The sequence below is a fragment of the Jaculus jaculus genome, chromosome 14 (assembly GCF_020740685.1).
Source record: "Jaculus jaculus isolate mJacJac1 chromosome 14, mJacJac1.mat.Y.cur, whole genome shotgun sequence".
In the NCBI taxonomy this organism is placed as follows: domain Eukaryota; kingdom Metazoa; phylum Chordata; class Mammalia; order Rodentia; family Dipodidae; genus Jaculus; species Jaculus jaculus.
Window position 1 is genome coordinate 25,285,256 of NC_059115.1, and position 26,879 is coordinate 25,312,134.

Below are 26,879 nucleotides of genomic sequence, written 5' to 3' on the forward strand. Positions count from 1 at the left end.
GACTAAGAGTCATCTGCTTCCATCCCTTCTTGTACCCTTCTATTCTGCCAGGTACCAATCAGGTAGAAACCTAATGGCCTCAGGAATGACCTTCAGAACAAGAGGCCAGGTTAACAACACCTAGAACTGCCTTTAGACTGAAAATGGGACCAGGATGGGTCAGCAAGCAGTGATTCTGTGTGGAATTAAAAATTTTAAAGATGGGACTTCCGGGTAAGATGGCAGCATAGTAGCCATACCAAAGCAGCCTAGGGAGGAAAATAAACAGAAACACAGCAAAGTATACTTTTCTACTGAAAAGTGAAGGTGTATAAGTTATTATCAACCATGGCAGAGAAGCAGGAAAGAACAAGATCTTCCAAAAAATAGAAAATAAAAGAGTCCTACCAAACTTCTACAAAGTCAGGATCACCCTGTGTGGTAGTTTGAATAGATGGCCCACAATATAGTCACTGTTTTATTAGTTTGTATTTTGCATATGCAGCCACCTGACTGGAGGCACTGTCACTGGGCAGATCATAAGGTATGGTGGTGGGTTTGAGATTTCAATCTAAAGATATGCAAAGTGTTCCTGGCTGTAGTTCCTGAACTGTGCTGTGCTTTGTGGCTTTCAACTTTTTGGCTTGTGCTTCTTTCTGTGTATGTTTTGTCCTATGAAGGCAGGCCAGCTTCTTCTAACATTATGAAACTTCCCCAGGATCTGTAAGCTTCAATAAATATCCCTTCCTCCATAACCATGCCTGGTCTGGACATTTATCTCAGCAAATCTGAAGCTGTCTGCTACACCCTGACACCAAAACCAGACAACGATAGAACAACAACAACAACAACAACAAAAAACAATTACAGACCAATCTCCCTCATGAACATAGATGCAAAAAATCTCAACAAAATATTGGCAAACAGAATACAAGAATATATCAGAAAGATTATTCACCCCGACAAAGTAGACTTTATCCCAAATATACAGGAATAGTTCAACATATGCAAATCAATAAATGTAATACATTATATAAATGGACTGAAGGATAAAAATCACAAGATCAACTCATTAGATACAGAAAAAGCATTTGACAAAATCCAACATCATTTCATGATAAAAGTCCTACAGAGACTGGAAATAGAAGGAACATATCTCAACATAATAAAGGTCATTTATGACAAACCTACAACAAACATAATACTAAATGGAGAAAACCTTAAAGGTTTTCCACTAAAATCAGGAACAAGACAAGGGTGTCCACTGACCCCACTTTTATTTAATATAGTACTGGAAGTCTTAGCCATAGCAATAAGGCAAGAGATACACATTAAAGAGATACAAATTGGAAAGGAATAGATCAAATTATTATTTGCAGAGGATATGATTCTATACATAAAGACTCAACCAACAAACTGTTGGAGCTGATAAACACTTATAGCAATGTAGCAGGATAGAAACTAAACACTCAAAAATCAGTAGCCTTCTTATATGCTAACAATAAACATGCTGAGGATGAAATCAGAGAATCACTCCCCTTCACATTTGCATCAAAAAAATAAATAAATAAGGTGCCTTGGAATAAACCTAACCAAGGAAGTAAAGGATCTATACAATGAAAACTTTAAAACACTCAAGACAGAAATTACAGAAGACACTAGGAAATGGAAAGACACCCCATGTTCATGAATTGAGGGAATCAATATTGTGAAAATGTCAATTTTACCAAAAGCAATATCCAATTTAATGCAATCCCCATCAAAATTCCAATGGCATTCTTCATGGAAATAGAAAAATCAATCCTAAAATTCATTTGGAAGCATAAAAATCTTCAAATATCTAAAACAATTTTGAGCAATAAAAATAAGGTTGGTGGTTATCACCATACCTGATTTTAACCTATATTACAAAGCCATTGTAACAAAAACAACTTGGTACTGGCACAAAAACAGACATGTAGATCAATGGAACAGAACAGAGGACCCAGATATAAATCCAGATAGCTGTCCACCTGATCTTCAATAAAAGTGCCAAACATACTCATTGGAGAAAAGAGATCCTCTCCAACAAATGGTGTTAGAAAAACTGGATATGTATCTGTAGAAGGATGAAAATATATTCTTATCTCTCTCCATGTACAAGAATTAAGTCCAAATAAATTAAAGACCTTAGCATCAGACTTGAAACTATGAAACTGCTAGAGGAAAAAGTAGGGGAACCCCTTCAACATATTGGTGTTGGCAAAGACTTTCTGAATATAACCCCAGTTGCTCAGGAAATAAAACTACAGATTAACCTCTAGGATCTTATGAAATTACAAAGATTTTGTACAGCAAAGGACACTGTGAGTAGAACAAAGAGGCAACCAACAGAATTGGGGAAAATCTTTTCCAGCTATACATCTGACAGAGGATTAATATCCAGGATATACAAAGAACTCAAAAAACTAAATAATAAGAAACCAAACAACCCAATTAAAAAATGGGCTATGGAACTAAACAGAGAGTTCTCAAAGAAAAAATACAGATGGCACCTAAACATCTAAAAAAAAAAAAATGTTCTACATCCTTTGCCATCAGGAAAATACAAATTAAAACTACTTTGAGATTCCTTGTCAGAATGGCTACCATCATGAAAACAAATGACAGCAAATGCTGGTGAGGATGCACAAAAAGAGGAACCCTTCTACACTGTTATTGGAAATGCAACCTGGCACAGCCATTGAGAAATCAGTTGGAGGTTCCTGAGACAGCTAAATATAGTTTTACCATATGACCCAGCTATACTAGTCCTAGGCATGTATCCTAATGATTTGTTTCACAACCTTAGAGATACTTGCTTAATCATCTTTATTGCTGCTCTATTCACATTACTTAGGAAATGGAACCAGCCTAGATGTCCCTCAAGTGATGAGTGGATAATGAAGATGTGTCATATTTATACAATGGAGTCAGTGGTAAATAAAAATGAAATTAGGAAATTTGCAGGAAAATGGATGGATCTGGAAAGGATTTTACTTAGGGAGGTAACCCAGGCCCAGAAAGCCAAACATTGCATGTTCTCTCTCATATGTGGATACTAGCTACAAATGATTGGACTTCTATGTGAGTTGGAATAAACTCAGTAGCAGAGGCCAGTAAGCTAGAAAGGAGATATAAAGGGAATAGAAAAGGAGGGAGGGGGGACTTAATAGGATGTTATTGCATATAAGTAAGTAGAAGAACAGATTAATGGGGGTGGAAAGGTCTAAGTGAGGTCAAGGGAAAAGACTGAGTAAAGGAAAGGTGGGGAAGGGCTAATCAAAATCTAAGAGGGTATGAATAAGTCATATGCACTTTTTTTTTTTTTGGACAATGACACACCAAGAAGCTATAAATTGTTACTAGAAAATTTTCAGTACCAGGAATGGGATGCCCTCCAGTGAGTTGTTGGCCAGGGAGGTCCCTGATGCCCCAAAACATTATAGGCCATTGTCAAGGCTCTTGGTTTTCCACTAGGAGTATATGGTAAGACTCCACCTGCTTGGGCTGCAAGGTCACTAAGAAGTCCTACTGGAGCTGAGCTGAAAAATCTCCTCCATGTAGATCTGTTGACAGAAAGCTGCAGAAAGCTATGTTGCATGCAGCTCTATGGGAGAGAGAGAAGTCGTAAGTGGAGATAAACAACAATGGATACTGCAAGCCTTAAATTTGGTTAGCAAGGCCAAATGAGCCAACAGGTGCAATAGTGGTGTGTCTGTTATGGGGAAAACCAACCACTCATTCTCTAATTTGACTGGAGGCCCATTCCAAGGGAAGGAATACATGCTTGATACTGAAACCCTATGACAGGGGAAGTCATGATCCCTAAGGGTGTAATGTCTTCTGGTGTCTGGTAAGCACTTCTCTTAATGTTGACACTCATGTATTAATGTTACTCTCACTTTTGGTTAGAGAAGCTTCTCTTTTCAGATGGTGGTGACCTTAGGATGACTCAGAAGGTACCATAGTGCTGAGATGAACTGACAAAGGAATGTTCAACACTGAAATATCTCTACACACCTTCCAAGGCTCAGGGTCCATTGCGGAAGAGGTGGTGGAAAGAATGTAGGAGCTAAAGGTAAGGTAAGGTAGGACTGCTTACAATGCACTCTTCCAGATACCAAATGACTTGGCTGTCCATGACCTAGCAGTGCCTGACACTATGTACACAAAACCATCATAAGAAAGTGGTGGGAGGAAATTACAATGGTTTGTTGTCTATAATTATCGAAGCTGTCAATTAAAAAATCAAAACAGGTTAAAACTATGGTCCAGTTCCATGCATTTGCCTGCAATTTTCACAATTTCTTATTTCTTTCCATCTAAGTAGGTACCCATTATGTATATGTACCACATCTTCATAATCCATTCCTCAGTTCCATCGCCTAGCTATTGACTATTAATAGAGTGGCAATGAACATGGATGTCCCAGAATCTCTGTGCCTGTAGACACAGTTCTTTGTGTGCCCAAGAATGGCATAGCCGGGGAGAACAGAATGCATGTGTTATGAAAGTGAAGGGGAAATATTGGGGCAAGGGGAGCACAACTGGGGATGGGGGTGCCAGGGAGACCAGAAGTCAACTGGAACTAAGAATGTATAAAAATGCACAAGGAAACCTGCTACCTTGAATGCTAATTAAAAATAAAGAAAAAATGGGAAGAAAAGAACAAGTGAAAGTGTACAAGGCGGTGCATCATGGCCCTCTCATTTCCTGCGCTGGCATTTAAGCTCTCAGAATCTGACCCCTGGGACCTTCGCAACCCCCTCTCAGCCTCCACAGGACCCCTCGGCTACAGAGAACCCCCCCCCCACTCCCTCCGTGCCCCACACACTGCCTCCAGTTTTCTCCAAGTCCCCCCAGGGGAGGGACTGTTTCTCCTCTGCTGGGGATGGAGTGGAGGTTGCTCACGGCCAGAGACCTTGAGGTCTGGGCGTGGCCACAGCGCCCTTTGCCTGGCGCCCCGCGCACACTCACCGGAGTGGGGGCGTTCACTACGGAAAGGCTGTAGCCATAGAGGAACGAGGAGCCGAAAGCGCCCACGAGAGAAGCCACCACGAGCGAGCAGGACCAGTCCTGGGAGAGGAGAAGAAAGCATCAGAGGCCTTGCCAGCTGATGAAAATGAGGGTGTCAAGAGGCAGGTGTGGTTCCAGCCCTGAGGTCCTGTAGCGCAGTGGTCTTTCCGCAGGGATGCCCTAGGCAATCCTGCGGCTCAGCCTCTGGTGCAGCTTCTGCGGGTCTGATCCAGGCAAGAGAAAAGGCAAAGCTAGGTTAGGTGGTCCGCAGCGGCTGGCTGGCGCTGCTTGAGAGACTGCCAGGCATTATTCCAAGTGCTCTCCTGCCTTCAAACCTGCCCTGTTCCATCCACCACCACAGGTTAGGGGGAGGGGGCACAAAGGTGTGTCTGGTGCTGCCTGGGAGGTGTGTGGAGCCTCATTACTGCAGGCCCCTGACTCTTCACCGGGGTGGGGGGCTGAGACTGGCGACAGCCACATGCAGGTGCAGGGACCTGGTTTCAGAGCTGAGGCATCCTCCTGCAGGCTAGAGCGAGCCCCTCAGAGTACGAATCTGCACACAGAAATGCAGGGCTTGTGCTGAGAACAAGGCATCTGCCCTTGCCCTGACAAGATAGACACAGCCAGGACCTGGGCATGCAGCAGAAGCACCTGGGTCCTTGACAAAGGCCGACCAGCTGGCATCCTACACTGTCCAGAGGAGTGCAGGCTGACGGAGGGGCTGCCAAACATATTTGTGTGTACAGGCATGTGCTTTGTTGGTGTGAGGTCCTGACAAAGCCCCATGAGTGTTCACAGCAGTAAAAACAATGTCCAGTTTAGGGACTAATATCAGGCACTCACTGTTGGGAAGGTGACATTGGTCCCTGCTAGCCACTTCCTTAGTCCTGTCTTGCTGGGCTCCAGAACCAGGTGGCTCCAGCCTGCAGCTGTGGACACCTGAGCTTTCTGGAGCTCAGCTTACTTGCTGGTAAACTGTGATGCTCAGTGTATTGCTGCTGAGGAGCCACTGGGTGCTAGATGTGGCTAGTGCTAGAAAGTGTCCTCTCCTTTCCCTCTCTCTGATTCAGCTGCTACTGCCAAAATACACATGCCAAGGTCTCTCTATCCTGTCTATCAGAAGTCCTCCTTCTAGAAACTCCCCCATTACCTGAGGCCAGATGTCCCCTCTTTATACGAGCTCCTAAAAGCCCACCTCCCTTACATTTACATTTACCCTGATTCAATCTCACCCTTCCCCAACTCTGCTGGCTAGATTGTGTAAGCTTTGGACATTCCTTGACTCAATTTCCTCATCCTTAAGATAGGGGTGGATATGGAACCACCCAAGGGCTCTAGCGGTAGGGCCTGACTTGTGTCCCTTGCCCTGTGTGTGAGCCACCACTCGGGCTAAACAGCGGGAGGGGTTTGTTTTCTGTAGGTCTGGTTGCTGCTTGCTCCTCCCTCTGGATGCCCTGCCTGGATACCCGCGGTTAAACTGAGATTGAGGGCAGACTTATTGCCCCAGGGGTGGGGCTGCAAGGGAAGTGGAGACAGGAGAGTTTGCTGTAGTAGGAGTGGTCTGCTCAATGAGATTCAGGGATAGAACAAATCCCATTCAGTCACTCTATCACCTTTCCTTGTTATTCTACCTCGGGGTCTCATCTCAATGGCCACTTCCTCTGAGTTGCCAGGCACCAGGTGTGCCAAGTCTTTTCTGGGTCCTATACCAACACCCCCAGCCCTGGTATTCATAAATTGTCTGCTCCCCTGAGCTCCAGAGCACCTTGTGTGAAGTGCCCTGCCAGGCTGTGCAGAAGAGCAGATGGAAGCCGCCTCCTCCTGCCTCAGCCACTCTCCTGAGAGTTTCTCTGCTCCTGTGTGGCCTGCTGATGCCCACTGTCTCCCACTGGCCTCCAGTGGAGAAGGCACCATGACTCACCCCAGCACCCCAGCACTCCCTGTGTCTCACTGGGGAAGGGGAGGAGAGGCTGGCCCCAAGCAAGCAGCGGTGCTTCTCTTGCAAAACCCCATTCACCAGGCATGGCAGGCTGCCAGGGGTGCTCTCAATCCAGCAAATGGAGGCTCAGGAGATGAGGCACCAAAATGACACAGGTGAGAGCTCAGGGTCCAGACCCAGGCCTCCCTGACCTAGACTTTGTCACACACAGCTGCTGGGCCGGACTCGGCTCTCTTGCACAGCAGTCACCCATTCCAGACTTCCCATAGCCCGCAGTACAGAAGCCATCCCATGTTTACCTTCCTTCTCCTCCCACCTGGCACACTGCTTCTCCTGCACCTTCCAGGGCAGAGCCCAGAGGGCAGCTCTCCAGGGCAGCTGCTGCCACATGCCAAGGGAACAAAGCTGAGCTCCCCGGCATCCATGTTTATTCTCTTCCTGGCCCCAGGACCCTGGACTTTACAAGGGTATCTCCCCAGTGAAGAGACAGAGTCCACAGGAAGGAGGGCAGGAGTGCCTAAGCAGGAAATACATGGTGATTTGATCATGCCCAAACAGGAAACAGGGCAACATGTCTTTCCTGCCTGTAAGTCCTTCCAGCAACTGGAGTATCTTAAAGGCAAACCTGCTGTTTCTTGAATTATACCAGAGTGTGATGTTTTCCTCTGTCATACTTTTATTTCTTGGTCAGTAGTCTGGAGGGGCATTTGGCATAAACTCAGGGCACCTCCAAATGATAGGCACGTAGGGAGAAATTGCCAGCTGGCTTGCCTTTGGAGTTGGGTGGGCTCCAGAGCTGACGCCTCCATTTATTATATTTTTGATTTCCTCACTTAGGAACTGTGTGTCCGTATGCAAGTCAAGGTGCTTCTCTGAGCTTTCATTCTGCCTGGGAAAAATCAGATATTGATCTTGTTCCAGTTATCTGGCAGAGCAATAGTGATGCTCAAATAAAGAATGTGGCTGGTTTGCTGCATGTCAGAGAAGCACGTTCAGGAAGCCATGGCCTTGACTTACTGGCTTCAGGGGACTGGGGGTGGGGGAGGCAAACTTTAGGAATGCAGAATGCCTAAAAGATGAAGGCAGGACTCGGGTCCCCAGATGAGACACCGAGAAACCAGCAAGCTGAGTTTAGTGGAAAACACACATGGAAATAAACTATGGGAGAAGGGGCGTTGCTCTGGGGGCCTGATTTTCGCACCCGCTGGAAGATCCAGCCCAGGTACCCAACAGCGAGACTAGGTCCACTTCAGGGAAGATGGGAACCGCACTGAACAAGAAAAGCCAACTCTAGTCTTTTGAATAGCGATATGTAGAACCAGAAATCTAATGATTTTTCAGCCAGAGAGACCTTTGTGGAGCAGACTATTTTTTGGCTGTTTCCTGCATTGGTTTTCAGCCACCTGGACCTCAAGCAGCTATGGGACTGGATCCAAATGGGACACTCGGGGGCACTGTCACTACAAGGGCAAAGAACTCCAAGGACACTGGCACCATCTCAGTCAGACCCAGGAATCTTCCTTGGAATAAGCGGCTCCCAAGCACACACCCAGGATGTGTAAACCAAAGAGGTATGTGGGCAAAAAGGGTGTGAGGTGCAGGGCATAGAGCCAAGACCTGCAGCCATAGACTGCGGATTTATATAAGCAGAAAGGCTGAGCACGGCTGTGCATCCACAGAGGAGCAGGGACAGCCACGACCCTGTGCACGGGGGCCACCTGATGTGGACTTCTCAGCCATCACCTCATTCACCTCGCAATCAATCACCCACCCTCATGCTTCCTGCTATGCATCTCCTGTTTTTCCACTTTCACAACACATCTCAATGGCTGCTACAAACTCGCCAAAGCTCCAGTTGCACCACACCAGGTGACCCCTACTCCACGGAAAACCGCCCTGAGGCTCCCATTGGGATTGAACCCTCAGATGGTACAGGAGTCAGAGGGCCGCCAGGCGTGAAGTCAGAGGGAGGGTGGTGGCCCTCTGTCACTCTTAAGTGCTGCCTGGGTGACTCAGCTGCTTTTCTACCTGTGATTGTTCATCTCTGGTTGTCAGCTTGACGGGATTTAGAATTGCCATAGAAACTTTTTTTGACATGTCTATTAGGGGTTTTCTAGACTAGATTATTGAGATGGGAAGACCCACCTAACTGTGGTGGTGCCATTCCATGAGGTGGGCATCCCCGATTGTGTAAAAGGAGAAAGCTAGCTGAGCACCAGCATCCATTGCTCTGACTCATGACCACGTGTGATAGCGTTCCTGCTCCCGCCGTGCCGTCCACACCATGACGAACTTTCCCTTGAAACTCTAAGCCAAAAATAAACCCTTTCCTTCCATAAGCTGCTTCTGGTCTTATGTTTTCTCCTATTAATAAGAAGGTAACTGATACACCACCCCATCCTGATCCTGCTTAAATTTGAGGGTAAGATGCCTGTAGGTTAGAAGAACCTCTTCAGGTAGGCTAGCCCAAACTGGACCTTAAGTGTCTTGCAGGGTAGCTGGGAGGTGACCTCTGACTTCATTATAATCTCATCTGCATGTTGTATGGTGCACACACACACACACACACACACATGCGCATGTGCGCACACATATACACACACTACATGATAGCCCAGGTCTAGGGAGTTGGCTTGAAGAAGACAAACATTTTCTAGCAGGGAGCTGCTGGAACGAAGGAGAGTTGTCTACTGACTGTCGTTTAAGTCAAATGTTTGAAGTGCCTGCTTTCTGTCCTGCATTGCATTGCAGCGGGTTCTTGACTCTTCTAATGGAAGCACTAAGGAAAGAGCACTTCTTAGAAGGAATTGCCATCGATTTAACCTATTCTGACCTGTTTTTGGGAGAACTGAGGCAGGTGAAGTTGCCTCCCTAAACCTCTATTTCACACCTGTATGGGGACAGTGGTATTAAGCCACCAATTTCCCACTTCTCTGCCAATTTGACAAGTAGACTCATGTTGATATCTGTTCTGCCAAATATAGATCTATGACAAACATGGCCATATCTCTTGCCAAGTCATGGCCATCACAGAAGATGAAACACAGGAGGCCAAGGTTTAAGTCTGGCTTCACTTGGTATGAGGAACACGGCATGGGACCTGACCAGCTCTCTGTGGCCCACCTCTACAATCCACCCTCCTCTCTTTGCTGCCAGCTGCCACTCCCTGTTCTCTCTGCAGTCTTCACCTGAGCCCTGCCCTCTCTAGGGGAGGAGCATGGGGGAACCAGGGAGCTGTCCCAGGACCACCAGAATGTTCAGGAAAGGGAGAGAGCAAGAAATCAGGACTTACCACCTTCTGTCTTGCCTGTCCACTCTCTTTTCTTTCTTCTGGGTCCTTTTCACTGAGCTTCATAATTGCCTTTTCACTTTGGACTTTGTTCCTAAAAGAGAAAAGGAAAAAAAGAAAAAAACATTACACACTTACTTTCAAAGATGGGTAAGCCAACAGAGCTCTGGGGCAAAGACCCAGGTGACAAAAGCCTGTTAGTCCTGGGCTGAGACAGGAGGATAACAAATTGAAGGGCTGCCTGGGCTACAGAGTAAGTTCAAGGTTAGTATGGGCAACTTAATGAGATTTTGTCTCAGAAAGTGAAAAGAGAGGTAGGGATGCCCTTTAGTGACATAGTACTTACTTAGCCTGCGGGATGTCCTGTTTTTTTTTAAGTATTTTTAAAATTTATTTTTATTTATTAATTAGAGACAGAGAGAGAGAAAGAGACTGAGAGAGAGAATGGGCATGCCAGGGCCTCTAGCCACTGCAAATGAACTCCAGGTGCATGCACCACCATGTGCATCTGGCTTACATGGGACCTGGAGAATCGAACCTGGGTCCTTAGGCTTCACAGGCAAGTGCCTTGGCACTAATCCATCTCTCCGGCCCAGGTCCTGGGTTTAATCCTCAGCAACCAGCATTGCAAAAAACAAAACAAAACACACAAAAAAAAGGAAGAAAGGAAGGAAGGAAGGAAGGAAGGAAGGAAGGAAGGAAGGAAGGAAGGAAGGAAGAAAGAAAGAAGAAAGAAAGAAAGACAAAAAAAGATGGGTCAGTCACAAGAGGTGTGCTTCAAGCGACCCAGAGCAGGACACCAGGATGCAACAGCAGCACCCTTACTCAGAGCCCAGGCCCCAGGAGACACAGGAACCTCCCTCATCTTCTCTATTTAGATGCAGCGGTGGCCTGCTGTTTCCCACACCTCCTTCAAGGCTTGTGAAACCCAGGCTCCTCCCCCACAGGATTGTCATTCAGAAGCTCATGTTTGCCAAGAGGCACACTTTGAAATTTCTAGACTATTTTCCAGAAGGGAGAGTGACATTCTTGAAGTTCAAAGTGCTAGCCCTGTCTGTCAAATTGGAAATAGCACCACAATGGTAAAAGTGACTTCTCTGAATTTCCAGAGCTGCCCTTTGCCTGAGCTTGCCATGGCATTTGTAAAAATGTAGGCTACTGCAGAATAAAAATCCAAGATGTTCACTTCAACATTTTCCATATTAGAAAAATATAGTAAGCTTCCGGTTAAGATGGCGGAGTAGGTACCATGCCAAAGCAGCCGGGGGGGGGGGGGGGAGGTGGGGGAAGACCAAAAAAACTCAGCAAAATACACACTTTTACTAAAAAGTGAGGTGTATAGGAAATTGAAGCAGCAGTGGAGAAGTAGAAGAGAGCCAGAGCATCCAGAGCCCGCACAGGCCAGCAAAAGCGGCTCCAGCAAGTCCCCCAACCATGGCGGCAGCAGCGCACCAGAAAGCCGCCAGGCTCGGCTTGAGCCGCAGGAAAAGCCAGGTGCGCGGATTTTCCCCTCACACCGGCGCTCTCTGCAACTCAGGAAACATGAAGGGAGAGCAGCAGTGAGCGACGGAGGAGCAGACCACTAGGTAGAAGAACATGTGGAACAGCGAGAGAACCAGAGCAGCTGCAGCTCCCTCCCGTCCCCCACCGCCTGAGCCCAGCTCCAGCAAGAGCAGCTTCCCGGGACCAACTTGGGCCAACAGCAGGATCCAAGCAGCAGCAGAGCCCGGCAGCACTGTCAGCGCCTCTGGCAGGGGTAACAATGGCCCAGCAACAGCAGACCAAGGAGCAGCAGCAGCGGCAGACCCAGCAGCAGCTTCAGTGGCAGCAGTGGCAGTGGATGCAGCAGCAGCAGCTTCAGCAGCAGCGGTGGCTCCAGAAGTGGCAGCAGCAGCGGTGGGCCAAGCAGCAGCAGCAGCAGCTGCTGACAGAACCAGCAGAGGCAGCTTTTGCAGCAGCAGTTCCAGCAGCGGGTGTGCTGATCTGCAGGGCCACAGTTGCCAGGCTCGGTTTGCCCCACAGGAAAAGCCAGTGCCCAGCTCCAGAAATCAGAACAGCAGCCTGGCGGCCCAGGCAGCAACTTGACTGAGGCCAAAATCATCCAAGGTAACTGGGATTGCACGAGGGAAGGGTCTTACTTGGCCACAAGCTGACTTGGATCCCTCAACAGACCAGAAAACTTAACCTCTATGTTGATAGAGGATCTGGTTGTTATAATAACTACTCTGGCATATATACTTGGGGCTGTTTTTGATTGAATGGGTACAGTGTTTAGTTAAATTTTAGAATCTACCTGTATTTTATTCCACTCAGCCTACTTGAATACTCCCATAGCAGAGAAACTCAGCCCCTAGGGGCACCTTTGTAGATACTCTGAGAGTCTTAAGAGACACACCTAACACCTTAAGCTCGTACCCTGAAAATATATAACATCAAATCAATTGATATACCTAAGAATACCCAGCTAGCTAGAAAATCCAAGCATTAACTTAATCCAAGATGCAAAAATATATACATTATAACACAAGAAACACTAAAAAGCAAGACGATATAAATCCACCTAAAAGTATTAATGCATCAGAAATGTCCTCCAGTGAGAACGAGTTAGAGGAAATGCCTGAGAAAGATTTCAAAAGAATGTCAATATGTTCAAAGAAGTCAGAGAACAAATCAAAGGAGTCAAAGAGGAACTTAAAGAGGAAATCAAAGGAATCAAAGAAGATGCAGGACACCAATTTCATGAAATAAAGAAGGCAATACAAGACATAAATAAGGAAATAGAAATAATAAAGAAAAACCAGTCAGAACTACTAGCAATGAAGAACACAGTTAGTGAAATAAAAAACTCTGTAGAAAATCTCACCAGTAGAATGGATGAAGGAGAGGACAGAACATCTAAGCTAGAAGACCAGGTGGCAGATCTAACACAGTCCAACAAAGAGAAAGACAAACATAAAAAAAAGTATGAGTGGGAATTTCAAGATATTCGGGACACTACGAAAAGATCCAATATAAGAATTCAGGGCATAGTAGAAGGAGAAGAATTCCACTCCAAAGGCATGATAGGCATCTTCAACAAAATCATAGAAGAAAACTTCTCCCAATATGGGAAAGAGGTGCCAATGCAGATACAGGAAACCTTTAGAAGCCCAGCCAGACAAAACCTGGAAAGAAGCTCTCCTTGCCATATTATAATCAAACTTCAAAACACACACACCAAAGAAAAAATATTGAAAGCAGTTAGAGAGAAAAATCAAGTTACCTACAAAAGCAAGCCCATCAGGATTACAGCAGATTATTCAACACAACCTTTTAAAGTCAGAAGGGCTTGGAATGATATATTCCAAGTTCTGAAAGATAACAACTGTCAACCAAGGTTACTTTATCCTGCAAAGTTATCCATTCAAATAGATGGAGCAATAAGGACATTCCATGACAAAAGCAGGTTAAAGGAGTATTTGAAGACAAAACCAGCTCTACAGAAAATACTTGATAGAATCATCCATGCTGAAGAAAAGGAAAGGCACACATATAAGGAACCTAGAAAAAACAAGCAATACTCAAATACTAGTTAACACAAGAGAGCACAGGTAGAACCGGGACCACAAAAAAAAAAAAAAAAAAAAAGGCCAACATAAATATACACCTTTCAATAATATCTCTTAATATCAATGGCTTCAATATTCCAACCAAAAGACATAGGTTTGCAGACTGGGTTAAAAAGCAGGATCCTACAATTTGTTGTCTCCAAGAAACTCACCTTTCTACAAAGGATAGACATTATCTTAGGGTGAAAGGTTGGAAGATGGTGTTTCAAGCAAATGGACCTAGAAAACAAGCATGGGTTGCTATCCTAATATCTGACAAGGTAGAATGAAGTCCAACATTAGTCAAGAAAGATAAGGAAGGTCACTTTACATTGAATAAGGGCACACTCCAACAGGAGGACATTACAATCCTAAACATATAAGCACCTAACATGGGGGCTCCCAAATTCATCAAACAAACACTATTAGAACTAAGGTCATGTATAACACCAAACACAGTGGTAGTGGGTGACTTTAACACCCCACTCTCATCAATTGACAGGTCATCCCAGGAAAAAATAAACAGAGATGCATCTGGACTAAATGAGGTCATAGAAGGAATGGACCTAACAGATATATACAGGACATTTCATCCAAAAGCTTCAGAATAATCATTCTTTTCAGCAGCACATGGAACATTCTCTAAAATAGACCATATATTAGGACACAGAGAAAATCTTAACAAATTCAGGAAAATCGAAATAGTTCCTTGCATTCTATCTGACCACAATGGAATTAAACTACAAATCAGTAGCAAGAAAGGCTATAGAGCATACACAAAATCATGGAAACTAAACAATACACTACTAAATGATGAATGGGTCAATGAAGAAATCAAGAAGGAAATCAAAAAATTTATAGAGTCAAACGATAATGAGAGCACAACATATCAAAATCTCTGGGACACAATGAAGGCAGTTCTAAGAGGTAAATTTATAGCCTTAAGTGCCTATATTAAGAAATTAGAAAGGTCGCAAGTAAATGACCTAATGCTTCACCTTAAAGCCTTGGAGAAAAAGAACAAGGCAAACCAAAAATCAGTAGGCAAGAAGAAATAATAAAGATTAGGGCAGAAATTAATGAAATTGAAACAAACAAACAAACAAAAATCCAAACAATTAATGAAATAAAGAGTTGGTTCTTTGAAAGGATAAACAAGATTGATAAACCCTTAGCAAATCTGACCAAAAGAAAGAGAGAAGAGACACAAAATAATAAAATCAGAGATGAACAAGGTAACATCACAACAGATACCAGAGAAATTCAAAAAATCATAGGGACATACTATAAAAGCATGTACTCCACAAAGTAGAAAATCTAAAAGAAATGGATGATTTCCTTGATTTATATGACCTACCTAAATTAAATAAAAATGAGATTAATCACTTAAATAGACCTATAAAAAACGTGGAGATCCAACAGTTATCAATAATCTCCCAACCGAAAAAAGCCCAGGCCCAGATGGATTCACTGCTGAATTTTACCAGACCTTTAAGGAAGAGCTAACACCATTGCTTCTTAAGCTTTTCCAGGAAATAGAAAAAGAAGGAACTCTACCAAACTACTTCTATGAGGCCAGCATCACCCTGATACCAAAACCAGGCAAAGATAGAACAAAAAAAGAAAATTACAGACCAATCTCCCTCTTGAACATAGATGCAAAAATTCTCAACAAAATATTGGCAAACAGAATACAAGAGTATATCAAAAAGATCATTCACCCTGACCAAGTAGGCTTTATATCAGAGATGCAGGGATGATTCAATATACACACATCTATAAATGTAATACATTATATAAATAGGTTGAAGGACAAAAATCACATGATCATCTCATTGGATGCAGAGAAAACATGTGACAAAATCCAACATCCCTTCATGATAAAAGTCCTACAGAGACTGGGAATAGAAGGAACATATCTCAATATAATAAAAGCTATTTATGACAAGCCTACAGCCAACATATTACTAAATGGGGAAAAACTGGAAGCTTTTCCACTACAACCAGGAACAAGACAACGGTGTCCACTGTCTCCACTTTTATTTAATATAGTTCTGGAAGTCTTAGCCCTAGCAATAAGGCAAGAGACACACATAAAAGGGATACAAATTGGAAAGGAAGAGATCAAGTTATCCTTACTTGCAGATGACATGATTCTATACATAAAGGACCCTAAAGACTCGACTAGCAAACTGTTAGAGCTGGTCAAAACCTATAGCCATGTAGCAGGATACAAAATAAATACACAGAAATCAGTAGCCTTCATATATGCTAACAACAAACACACAGAGGATGAAATCAGAGAATCACTCCCATTTGCAATTGCATCAAAAAAAATAAATAAATAAATAAATAAAGTACCTTGGAATAAACCTAACCAAGGAAGTAAAGAATCTCTACAATGAGAACTTTAAAACACTCAAGCGAGAAATTGTAGAAGACACTAGAAAGAGGAGAAACATCCGCTGTTCCTGGATTGGAAGAATCAATATTGTGAAAATGGCAATCTTGCCAAAAGCAATCTACACATTTAATGCAATCCCTATCAAAATTCCGAAAGCATTCTTCATGGAAATAGAAAAAACAATCCAAAAATTCATCTGGAATCACAAAAAACCTCGAATATCTAAAATAATACTGAGCAACAAAAATGAGGCTGGTGGTATCACCATACCTGATTTTAACCTATACTACAGAGCCATAGTAACAAAAACAGCATGGTACTGGCACAAAAACAGACATGTAGATCAGTGGAACAGAATAGAGGACCCAGATGTAAACCCAAGTAGCTATAGCCACCTGATATTCGATAAAAATGCCCAAAATACTCATTGGAGAAAAGACAGCCTCTTCAGCAAATGGTGTTGGGAAAACTGGATATATATCTGCAGAAGGATGAAAATAGATTCTTCTCTCTCGCCATGCACAAGAATTAAGTCCAAATGGATTAAAGACCTTAACATCAACCTGAAACTCTTGAAACTGCTAGAGGAAAAAGTAGGGGAAACCCTTCAACATATTGGTCTTGGCAAAGACTTTCTGAATACAACCCCAATTGCTCAGGCAATAAAACCACAGATTAATCACTGGGACCTCATGAAATGACAAAGATTTTGCACTGCAAAGGACACAGTGAAAAAAGCAAAGAGGCAACCTACAGAATGGGAAAAAATCTTCGCCAGCTATATATCAGATAGAGGAATAATATCTAGGATATACAAAGAACTCAAAAAATTAAATAATAAGGAATCAAACAAGCCAATCAAAAAATGGGCTATGGAGCTAAGTAGAGCGTTCTCAAAGGAAGAAATACGAATGGCATATAAGCATCTAAAAAAATGTTCTACGTCACTAGTCATCAGGGAAATGCAGATTAAAACTACATTGAGATTCCATCTCACTCCTGTCAGATTGGCCACCATCATGAAAACAAATGATCATAAATGTTGGCGGGGATGTCGAAAAAGAGGAACCCTTCTACACTGCTGGTGGGAACGCAATCTGGTCCATCCATTGTGGAAATCAGTGTGGGGGTTCCTAAAACAGCTAAAGATTGATCTACCATATGACCCAGCTATAGCACTCCTAGGCATATATCCAAAGGACTCATCTCATTTCCTTAGAAGTACGTGCTCAACCATGTTTATTGCTGCTCAATTTATAATAGCTGGGAGATGGAACCAGCCTAGATGTCCCTCAACTGATGAGTGGATAATGAAGATGTGGCACATTTATACAATGGAGTTCTACTCAGCGGTAAAGAAAAATGAAGTTATGAAATTTGCAGAAAAATGGATGGACCTGGAAAGGATTATACTAAGTGAGGTAACCTGGGCCCAGAAAGCCAAGCACCACATATTCTCTCTCATATGTGGATCCTAGGTATGGATGATTGGGCTTCTGCATGAGAATGAAAATACTTAGTAGCAGAGGCCAGTAAGTTAAAAAGGAGACATAAAGGGAAGAGAAAGGAAGGGAGGAGGGTACTTAATAGGTTGATATTGTATATATGTAATTACAATGATTGTGATGGGGAGGTAATATGATGGAGAATGGAATTTCAAATTGGAAAGTCGGGGGAGGGTGGGAGGGAATTACCATGGGATATTTTTTTTTAACATTCATGGAAAATGGTAATTAAAAATAAATAAATTAATAAATAAATAAGAAAAAAATATACTAAAAAAAATTCTAGCAGGAAATTTTGAGTACATCATAGTCCATCCATTGGATAGAAATTCATGCAGTCCATAAAACGTATCTGAAGGAGTGGAGAGATGGCTCAGCGATTACTACATCCCATCTCCAGATCCCACATAAACGGCTCTGTGTGACCATAGCATGTAACTCCCCCACCTGAAAAGGGGAGCAGAGACCAAGTGTTTTCCCAGGCTCGTGCAATGCAGCAAGTTCCTCTATCGGAGACTCTGGTTCAAACAAGAACAGACATAAGAGCAGTGGCATGGAATACCCAACATTCTGCTGAGGGCATGGGGCACCACAAAGGCACATATACATGTAAATACCACACACACCACACATACACACACATACAGCACATTACATACACACAAGCAAGAAAAATTAAATTATTTTTTAAACCTATTATTTAAGAATTTGTGATGCCAGGAAGAAATACTCAGGATAAATTCTTAGTTGTAAAGGAAGATACATAAATAAATATGTAATATTCAATATTAAGCATAAATGTATTTATTATTAGGTTTACACTATTCACATGACATACTTGAATGAAGTCGGAGTTATCTCACTTAAATTTAAATGTAGGTTTATGTGTCAGCAAGTCCCAGTGTCTTAGGTTATGGGGATTAAATCCTGCCTGAGCCAGGCAGCTCATGCTCTACCATCACAGACGCAGTTTTGGGAGCACACACAGCTGCACACAAATCCTGGAGAGGGGCTGCCCAGCACAGTGGTCTGGGGACAGTGGAGGTGGGGCTGCAGAGTGGAGTTGGGGACAGGCACACGTTGATGTAGAACAAAAACTAGCAGGGGCTGTGGAGACGCTTGAGCAGCAAAGCACTTGCTTCACATGCAAGCATGAGGACCCGAATTGGATCCCAGCACCCACAGAAAAAGCTGCCATGCAGCCAGGTGAAATATATACAACTGGTGCAATGGGGCATGTCTGTTTTGGGGGAAACCCATTGCTCTCTGATTGGATTTGCCATGGGAGGGAATTCATGCCTGGTACTAAAAGCAATCAGTCAAAAGCCTATGGCTGAGGAGGTCATAAGCCCTAGGGGGAAACTACTACTCTTGTCTGGCTATATAGATATATTATGACCAACAAGCTACCCTCTAAACACTTATGCTTATGTCCATATATTAATGCTACTCTCACTTTTGGTTACAGACGCTTCTCTTGTCAGATGATGATCACCACTGGGGTGACTCAAAAATGACCAAAGTGCTTAGAAGTGACAGTGGAATTTGAGCACTAAGTGAAACATCTCTATCACAAGGCTCAGGGCCCATTGCAGAACAGGTAGCAGAAAAAGAAAGGAGTCAAAGAAAGGGAAGGAGTGCTTTGCAATACTTTCATGCAGACACAGAATGGTCTTGATATTCATGACTTCACAGTGGCTGGTGCCACCTGCCCAAGACTCACATAACAGGAGGAAAAAAATGGTGATACCAAAAAAGAAGAGAGGCAAGTTGGCCAAAAAAGGATTCAATAGAGGGGGGATATGAGAGGGGAAAGAGGGAATATTGGGAGGAGATTATGATCATGTTGTATTGTTTATATTTTTGGAAGTTGTCAATAAAAAAATTTCTTAAAAAGCTGGGCATGGTAGTACATGCCCATCATTGCAGCCCTGGGGAGGCAGAGAAAGGAGTATCCCCAGGTTTGCTGTCTAGGTAGTTTAACCAAATCAGTGAGCTCTGGGTTCAATGAGAGACCCTGTCTAAATAAAGCATGGTGGAGAAAGATTGAGGAAGACAACTGACATTGACCTCTAGACTCCACATGCAGGTACACATGTACTTACATACACATGTGCAAACATGCATACACATCACACACATCCAAAAAGGAAAAAGAAAAACAGGAAGGAGACAGTAAAAGCTGAGCTGTAGTTATCCCTCAGCCATGGTACTGTGGCCAATTGTTTAAAAAATATTTTGTTTATTTATTAATGAGAGAGAGCAAGAAAGAATGGGTGCACCAGGCCCTCAAGCCATAGCAAGCAAACTCCAGATGTGTTCATTACTTTGTGCATTTGGCTTATGTGGGTACTAGGGAGCTGAACCTGGCTCCTTAGGCTTTGCAGTCAAATACCTTAACCACTGAGAATTCTCTACAGCCCTTCAATTTTTATCTTATTGTTTTCCCTCTTTTTGTTGTTCATTTTTATTTATTTGAGAGAGGGAGAGAGAGAATGGGTGCACCAGGGCTTCCAGCCACTGCAAACGAACTCCAGACGAGTGCGCCCCCTTGTGCTAATGTGGGTCCGGGAGAATCGAGCCTCGAACCGGGTCCTTAGGTTTCACAGGCAAGTGCTTAACTGTTAAGCCATCTTTCCAGCCTTGTTTTTCCATTTTTTACATCCCAAACAGAATGCTACAACAGTGATACATGGAAGTTTAAAGTTGCTTTAAGTTTTTGTAAACTTTTTTTAAAATAAGAAATAAGTCCTTGAGGTTGGAAGTAGCCAAGTAGAGTTATGGTTGCACACTCTCTTTCTAAGCAAAAGATGGCAGCCCTGAAGGATATACGGTTCTTAAAGAATGGCACAGCCTGTGCTAGATTAAGACCCCAAAATCCCTTGACTACACTTCAGCATGACACTGTGGGTTGTCACTGAGGGTCATCCTAGCCCTTGAGACTGAAGCATCTTCAGGCCTCTCATGTGGCTGCTGAGAATGCCCTCCACCTACAGGACCTTTCTTTCCTCTGGATCTCCCTCAGAGGCTCAGCTTCCTTCTGGAAATCTGACCACAGTCATCTTTGCATCCCAGAGCATATCCAGTCAGCCCAGCAGGGGTGGGATACAGGTTCTGACCCGTGTGAGTGTGGTTGTGTGTGTGTGTGTGTGTGTGTGTGTGTGTGTGTGTGTGTGTGTGTGTGTGTGCTTTTATGGTGTCTTTGTATCTTTGTGTTTATATGTGTGTGTTGTGTCTGTTTCTGTGTGTGTATCTATTTGTCTCTGCATATAGCATGAATGTGGTATGTGTGTCTATCTATTTCTCTTTGTGGCACGTGTATCTCTCTCTCTCTCTCTCTCTCTCTCTCTCTCTCTGTATGTGTGTGTGTCCTCACCAGACATACTCTTGTACCTGGACTGGCCCATTTTATGTCATTGTGGCTGTGGTGCTATTGGCATCATTGTTTGGTTGGCTGTCTGGATGTTGACATGAATATTTGTTCAATGTAATTATTGTCTATGATCGGCAGATACTTAAATACAGCAGATGGTCCTCCCTGAGTGTCCCTCCAATCATTTAAAGACCTTAAGAGAAAAACTGATATCCTGAAGAGGAAGGAATTCCACCTCTAGACTGTAACATGGAAACTCTGCCATAGATCCAATCTTTGAAACATGACTACAACGTCAGTCAGCACTGCTGGGCTTTCTATTCTGCTTGCTTGTCCTTTGAATTTAGCGTCCCCAGTCCCCAAAATTGCATGAGGCAATTCCTTAAGAAAGAGAAAGAGAGATCGTAGTGGTCTGTTCTCTGGAGAACCACTTCCATGATTCATCTCTGTCCACTCTGGCACCATACTGGCCAGAAAAGTACAAAGCAAACAGAGCAGATGAGGTGGAGTGAAAGAGCAAGGAGGCGGCAAAATGAGGTCAGGTGGGATGGGGGCAGTGTCCATGACCTCCCCAGGGCTCATTCTCATTCTAGGTGGTCACTGGGTCACTCAGTTATACCATTCACAGAGAACACTGTAAAATCCCCCTGGAATTATGCATCAGGTTGACTTTACAGGGGGATTAATAGGTACCTAAAGGTAAACATGGTATCTGAGTGACTGAGCAAGAGCCAGGATTTGGCAGGCCCTATACAGGGTGGAGAAAACAAGGCCACTGGACCCCTGTCCTGGCCTTGCTGCTATGACCTAGGTATCCAAACCTGTTTGTCAACTGGAGACTGCTGCATGCTCGCGTCATGGCCATGGTGCTGAGATGAGGGGCAGCACACAGGAAAGGCCCAGAGAGATACCTGACAAGGTCTCGGTGTCTGAAAACTGAGCGGCAGCTGACCTACTGAAGACAGGGGGAGCAAGCATCTACGGAGGGAGACAGAGATTAAGAGTTCCACTTAGGAGTGCTCAGCCTGGGCTTCGAGGTAACTCTCCCAGACAGTTGGAAATAAGAGCTGTGCTCAAGAAATGGCCGGGGCTAGAAATGAAAGATGGTCATTAATGCCACAGAGTAGAAAAGGTCAACCAGGAAAAGGGTTGGAGAGAGATTCTTGAGGAAGTCCAGCCTGGAAAAAGAAGGTAAGAGATGGTGAGTGGAAAAGGGTTCCCACATAGGAGAGATAGGCACAGTGAGGGGTTGAGAATTACAAGTCAAGAAGAATGAGCAGAGGGGAGGGGTTGAAGCAGAAGAGGTAGAGAAGACAAGTACAAGTACAACACAGGCAATGTGAGTGCTGGCTGAGGAGGACAGGGTGTCTGGACAACCTGAGAATGCTGGGAGAGGAAGTCAGAGTGCCTGCTCAATCTGTGAGTGCTGGCAGATGACAGAGGGTCTAGGCAATTTCAGAGTGCTGGCTGAGGAAGGCAGAATGTCTGAACAACTTCAGAGTGCTGCTTGAGGAAGGATAGAGTGTCTTGACAATCTCAGTTTGTAGGCTGAGGACAGAGCTCCTGGACAATCTCACAGTGCTGACTGGGGTGGACAGAGTGTCTGGATAATTTCAGTTTGTTGGTTGAAGAGAATAGTGTCTGGACAATCTCAGAGTGCTGGATGACGAGGACAGAGTGTCTGGACCATCTGAGAGTTATGGATGAGGGGGAGAGAGTGCCTGGAAAATCTGTGAGTTCTGGAAGATGGCAGAGTGTCTAGACAATCTGAGTGCTGGCTGAGGATGGATAGAGTGTTTGGACAATCTTCAAGTGCTGTCTGAGGAGGGACAGTGTCTGGACAATCTGAGTGTGCTGCCTTAAGAGGACAGAATATATAGACAATATAAGAGTTCTGCTGAGAGATGGTGTGTCTGGAGAACCTCCAAATGCTGGCAGAAGAGGACAGAGTGTTTGAACAATCTCAGAGTGCTACCTGAGGAGGACAGAGTCTCTGGATAATATAAGAGTGGTGGCAGATTAGTCGTGAGTGTCTGGACATTCTGAGAATGCCGGCTGAGGAGGACAGAGTGTCTGGACAATCTCAGAGTGCTGGGTGTGGAGGACAGAGTGTCTGGAGAATCTGAGAGTGCTGGGCTTGGAGGCAGAGTGTCTGGAAGAGGAGACCCATGTAGACAGACTTCATAGAGCACAGGCTCGGGGTAAGCACAGGGAAATCATGGGTTGCGGTGGTGTGGGGTCCACAAATGGCCTGCGTGTAAAGCCTTAAGGAGGACTGCAGATGTGGTAGTAAGGAAATAGTCAACTTCTGGGCAAGGGCTTGTACACCAGATGCCATAAGCATTCTGCCCATCATAAAGTCAACTGCATGCTAACACCCCTGCAAGAAGTAGTCCATTTTCATCACCTGATAGTGTTTGCATGCAGTGGGCCGTGAAGCAGTTAACTGAAGGGAAAGGAGGGAGAAGGTGCAGGTGTGAGGACAGGTGGGGCATCATGGCAAGAAGAAAGTCTGGGTTGCAGCCATCATCCGGCCTGGCTGGCCCATGGGATGGTGTGGAGGCTCTTCTCATCTCAGGAGGAAGATGGTGGGCATCTCTTCAGGGGCTTGGGGAAAAATGTGATTCCAAGTACAATCCATGTGACTTTCTTTGGTGTATACCCCATCCATCTACCACTGTGGCCAGCTAGAAGCCTAGGTCAGAGGAAGCTGGTGAAAAGTCTGTGAAGGATACAGTGAGGACAGAAATGGTGGGAAAGAGGAGAAGGTGCTGTGCGGACATTAGTAAATCAAAGAATGCCAAGGATTCTGTGCGGCAAGATTGGCGTAAGGGATCATGGCCAAGGGAGGATGGACCCAACAGTGAGTCCTCTGGCTGAGACGGACCAGGGGAGTGCTAGGACAGGATGGGGGAGGAGCATGTGCATTCTTTCAATGGGGATAATATGCTGCCAACTGGGAAGGTGGCTGGTGCATATCCAGTTTTTAGACATGGTGACATACCATTGTCATCTCCAAAGTTCACACTAGAGACTCTCACAAATGAGTTACAATAATCATTGCAGAACCATCTTAGATGTTAACTAAGTTTATAAGTTTGTGTTGGGCTGCATTCACAGCTATCTTGGCATTCTTGTGGCCTACATACTGCAGGCTGGGCTTCTTTCTCATTCACAGCCAACACAAACTGCCTCCTATTTCCTAGCCAGCAAGGACTAGGAAGAGAACCACACTGCCCAAGCAGGGGCTCCAGACTTTGCCCTCCCCTCATACCAGAGACAAGAGGGACCTTTCAGCCTCCAGATATCCCATCACTAGCCTGTCTGATGCAAGGCCACATGCCTCAGGCCACCTGGGCACTGGGGCCAGAGGATCCCTTTCAGGTCTGCCACTGAATAGCTGTGTGACTCATAGAAAGTTTCTAAGCTTCCGTGTGCCTCCATCCCTTCCTATTTCAAACAGGGAGCTGCAAAACCAGCCTCATGAGGCTGCTCTGAGGATGAATTGACTTGATTATGTGGTGAACCTGATCAATATCAAAGGCCCTTGAGCTACAGTGATCCCAGAAAGAGCACAGAAATAGCTTTTGCATAGAGATAAGGTTCACAAGGGCCTCACAGAATGGGCAATGTCTTCACACTGGTTAAGAATATCTCCCTTCAGCCCCTGAATGCACACCTGCCACCTTAGCAGCCCATGCCTCTCTCTGCTTGGCCTCCCTACAATCCATCAACTACAGGGTTGATGCCTAGTATGTCAAAGCACCAGGACTCTACTCTGGCATTGTAATTGACCCCTGCCTATGCCATCCCTAGGTTAAGTACTATGCTGCTGCTGCCAACACCCTGCATCAGGGCAGGAGATGGTTTGGTGATAGTGACGGCAGCACAAGCATGAGAATGTGAGCTCAGTCCCCAGGACATGTGCAGCAATGCTGGCCATGGTGGCACACACCTGTACTCCCAGCCCTGGGGAGGTGGACACAGGAGGATTCCTGGCAGTCTGGCCAACCAGTCTAGCCTTAACTGGTGAGCCCCCAGCCAACGAGAGACTTATATCCAAAAGCAGATGGGTAGTGTTCCTGAGGCTGACTTCCAAGGTTGTCCTCTGGCCTCTACACCCACACATGTGCACATGAACACATGTGCACATGCATATACATGCATAAAAATAAAGTAAAATGATGCAATGCAGGTACCAGTAAGAAAGTAACTGGGGCTCAGAGAAGTCACTTCTCCCACACAGAGGTCTCCGTGTCCTGTCTCTGAGCCCAGATTGCTACATAGGCCACAAAGATCAGAAAACAGGCACCATGGACTTTTCTCCTTAGGGGTCCCTACAAGCTACAGTCCACTCTTCCTCTTGAAATGCCCGAGCCCAGCCTCAAGCCATCTACTGAATGTGTGGCCCACTGAGCAGAGCCATCTGCATGGCTCCAACAAGCCACTAGCTGACAGCTCTGGACAGAAGACCTCATGGCATCCTGGCCTGCGTTCTTCGGTTGGTTAGCACTTGACTCTGACTTCATTCTGAATGCCCAGGGATGCTGCTGAGTTTAGCTTGGACCTAAACTAATCCTAAAACAAAAAAAGGTGAACATGAATGCTGAAAATAAGGAGGCTTTGAGGGAGGGGAAGAAGAAAGAGGAGGAGGAGGAGAAGGAAGAGGAAAGATGGATAGGAAGAGTAAGTGAAAAGAAAGCAAGAGAGGAAGGGAGGAGAAGGAGGGTGGTGAAGGGAGTGAGGAGAGAAAAAGCAGGGATGGGGAGGAAAAGGAAGGAAACAAGAGGAAGGGAGGAAGCAGAAAGTGAAGGGGAGGGAAAAGAACGGAGAGACAAAGGAATGGGAGGGAGGGTGGGAGGCAAGGGAGTAGCAATCACTGGACGTCGGAATGACAACCTTAGCCGTACTCATAAGCAACGGCGTGTCTGTATTAACTTTGCCAGACCTCACGCTAAGGATGTGTATTCTACTTTAATCTTCACCACAGCCTTGCAAAGCTGATTCTCAGTCCCTCCCCACAGCTTGTCTTGAAGCCAACCCAAAACAGACAGCATAACTCACCCGAGCTGACCCTCCTTGGCACTGCAGTCTGAAGAGCGAAGGGACTATGCCTCATAAATAGACCAGCACCCAGTATGACCAGACACAAACCCAGGCACTTGTGAAAGAAAGCAGCATTAATGATTAAACTGCTTCCAATTTTTACTACAAACATCTCCAGTGCCCACCATGATAAGGAATGAATGATTAACGGCTGCAGGTTGATGGCTTTCTGGGCCCAGAAGAAACATGCCCAGGGATGTGGCAACGTGTCCTGGAAGCCCAAGTCAAAAGGCAGATGCAGACCTTGGTTTCACCTCCCCACATGTCAGAGGACTAGGCTGGGGGAGAACCAGTATGCCTGGGTTGAGGTGAAGGTCTAATGACATAACCTAGCGGAGTCATAATGTAGCAACAAAGGACACACAGGTGCATAAGTCCCAAGTTCAGGTGCACGTGCCCAGCAACTGCCACCTGTGTGGTACCATGCCAGGGGTAAGCCATTGAAAGGTCAGCTTGTTGTCATCACTCCCTGGCCAATCAGCGACACAAACCTGCCTATTCTTCTCACTCCTTGGCACCCAGAGATAAATGGAGTGACACAGTGACATGAAACAAAGAGGGGACAGATTTGAGGGTGAGGCTACCATCCAGGGGAATCTTTTATTGTTATTATTATTGTTACTAGTATTGTCATTCATTTTGAAGCCTTTATGGATCACC

The 26,879-nt window shown here is 44.8% G+C and overlaps 1 protein-coding gene across 4 annotated transcripts in view; it reads right to left on the reverse strand.

The window, feature by feature from the left end:
* Slc2a9 (solute carrier family 2 member 9) overlaps positions 1–26,879 on the reverse strand; it is a 193,881-nt gene that overhangs the window by 145,702 nt on the left and 21,300 nt on the right. The window contains exons 1-3 of one of the 4 annotated variants that reach the window (XM_045133941.1): positions 26,178–26,240; positions 10,248–10,338; positions 4,978–5,076 (exon numbers count right to left, since the gene is read on the reverse strand). In XM_045133941.1, the coding sequence (XP_044989876.1) occupies positions 4,978–5,076; positions 10,248–10,310 (162 nt within the window). In that variant the 5' untranslated portion in view covers positions 10,311–10,338; positions 26,178–26,240. Of the gene's footprint in view, positions 1–4,977; positions 5,077–10,247; positions 10,339–11,935; positions 12,062–26,177; positions 26,241–26,879 lie in introns of those variants that run through there. The other 3 variants (XM_045133942.1, XM_045133943.1, XM_045133944.1) reach the window with 3 other exon arrangements.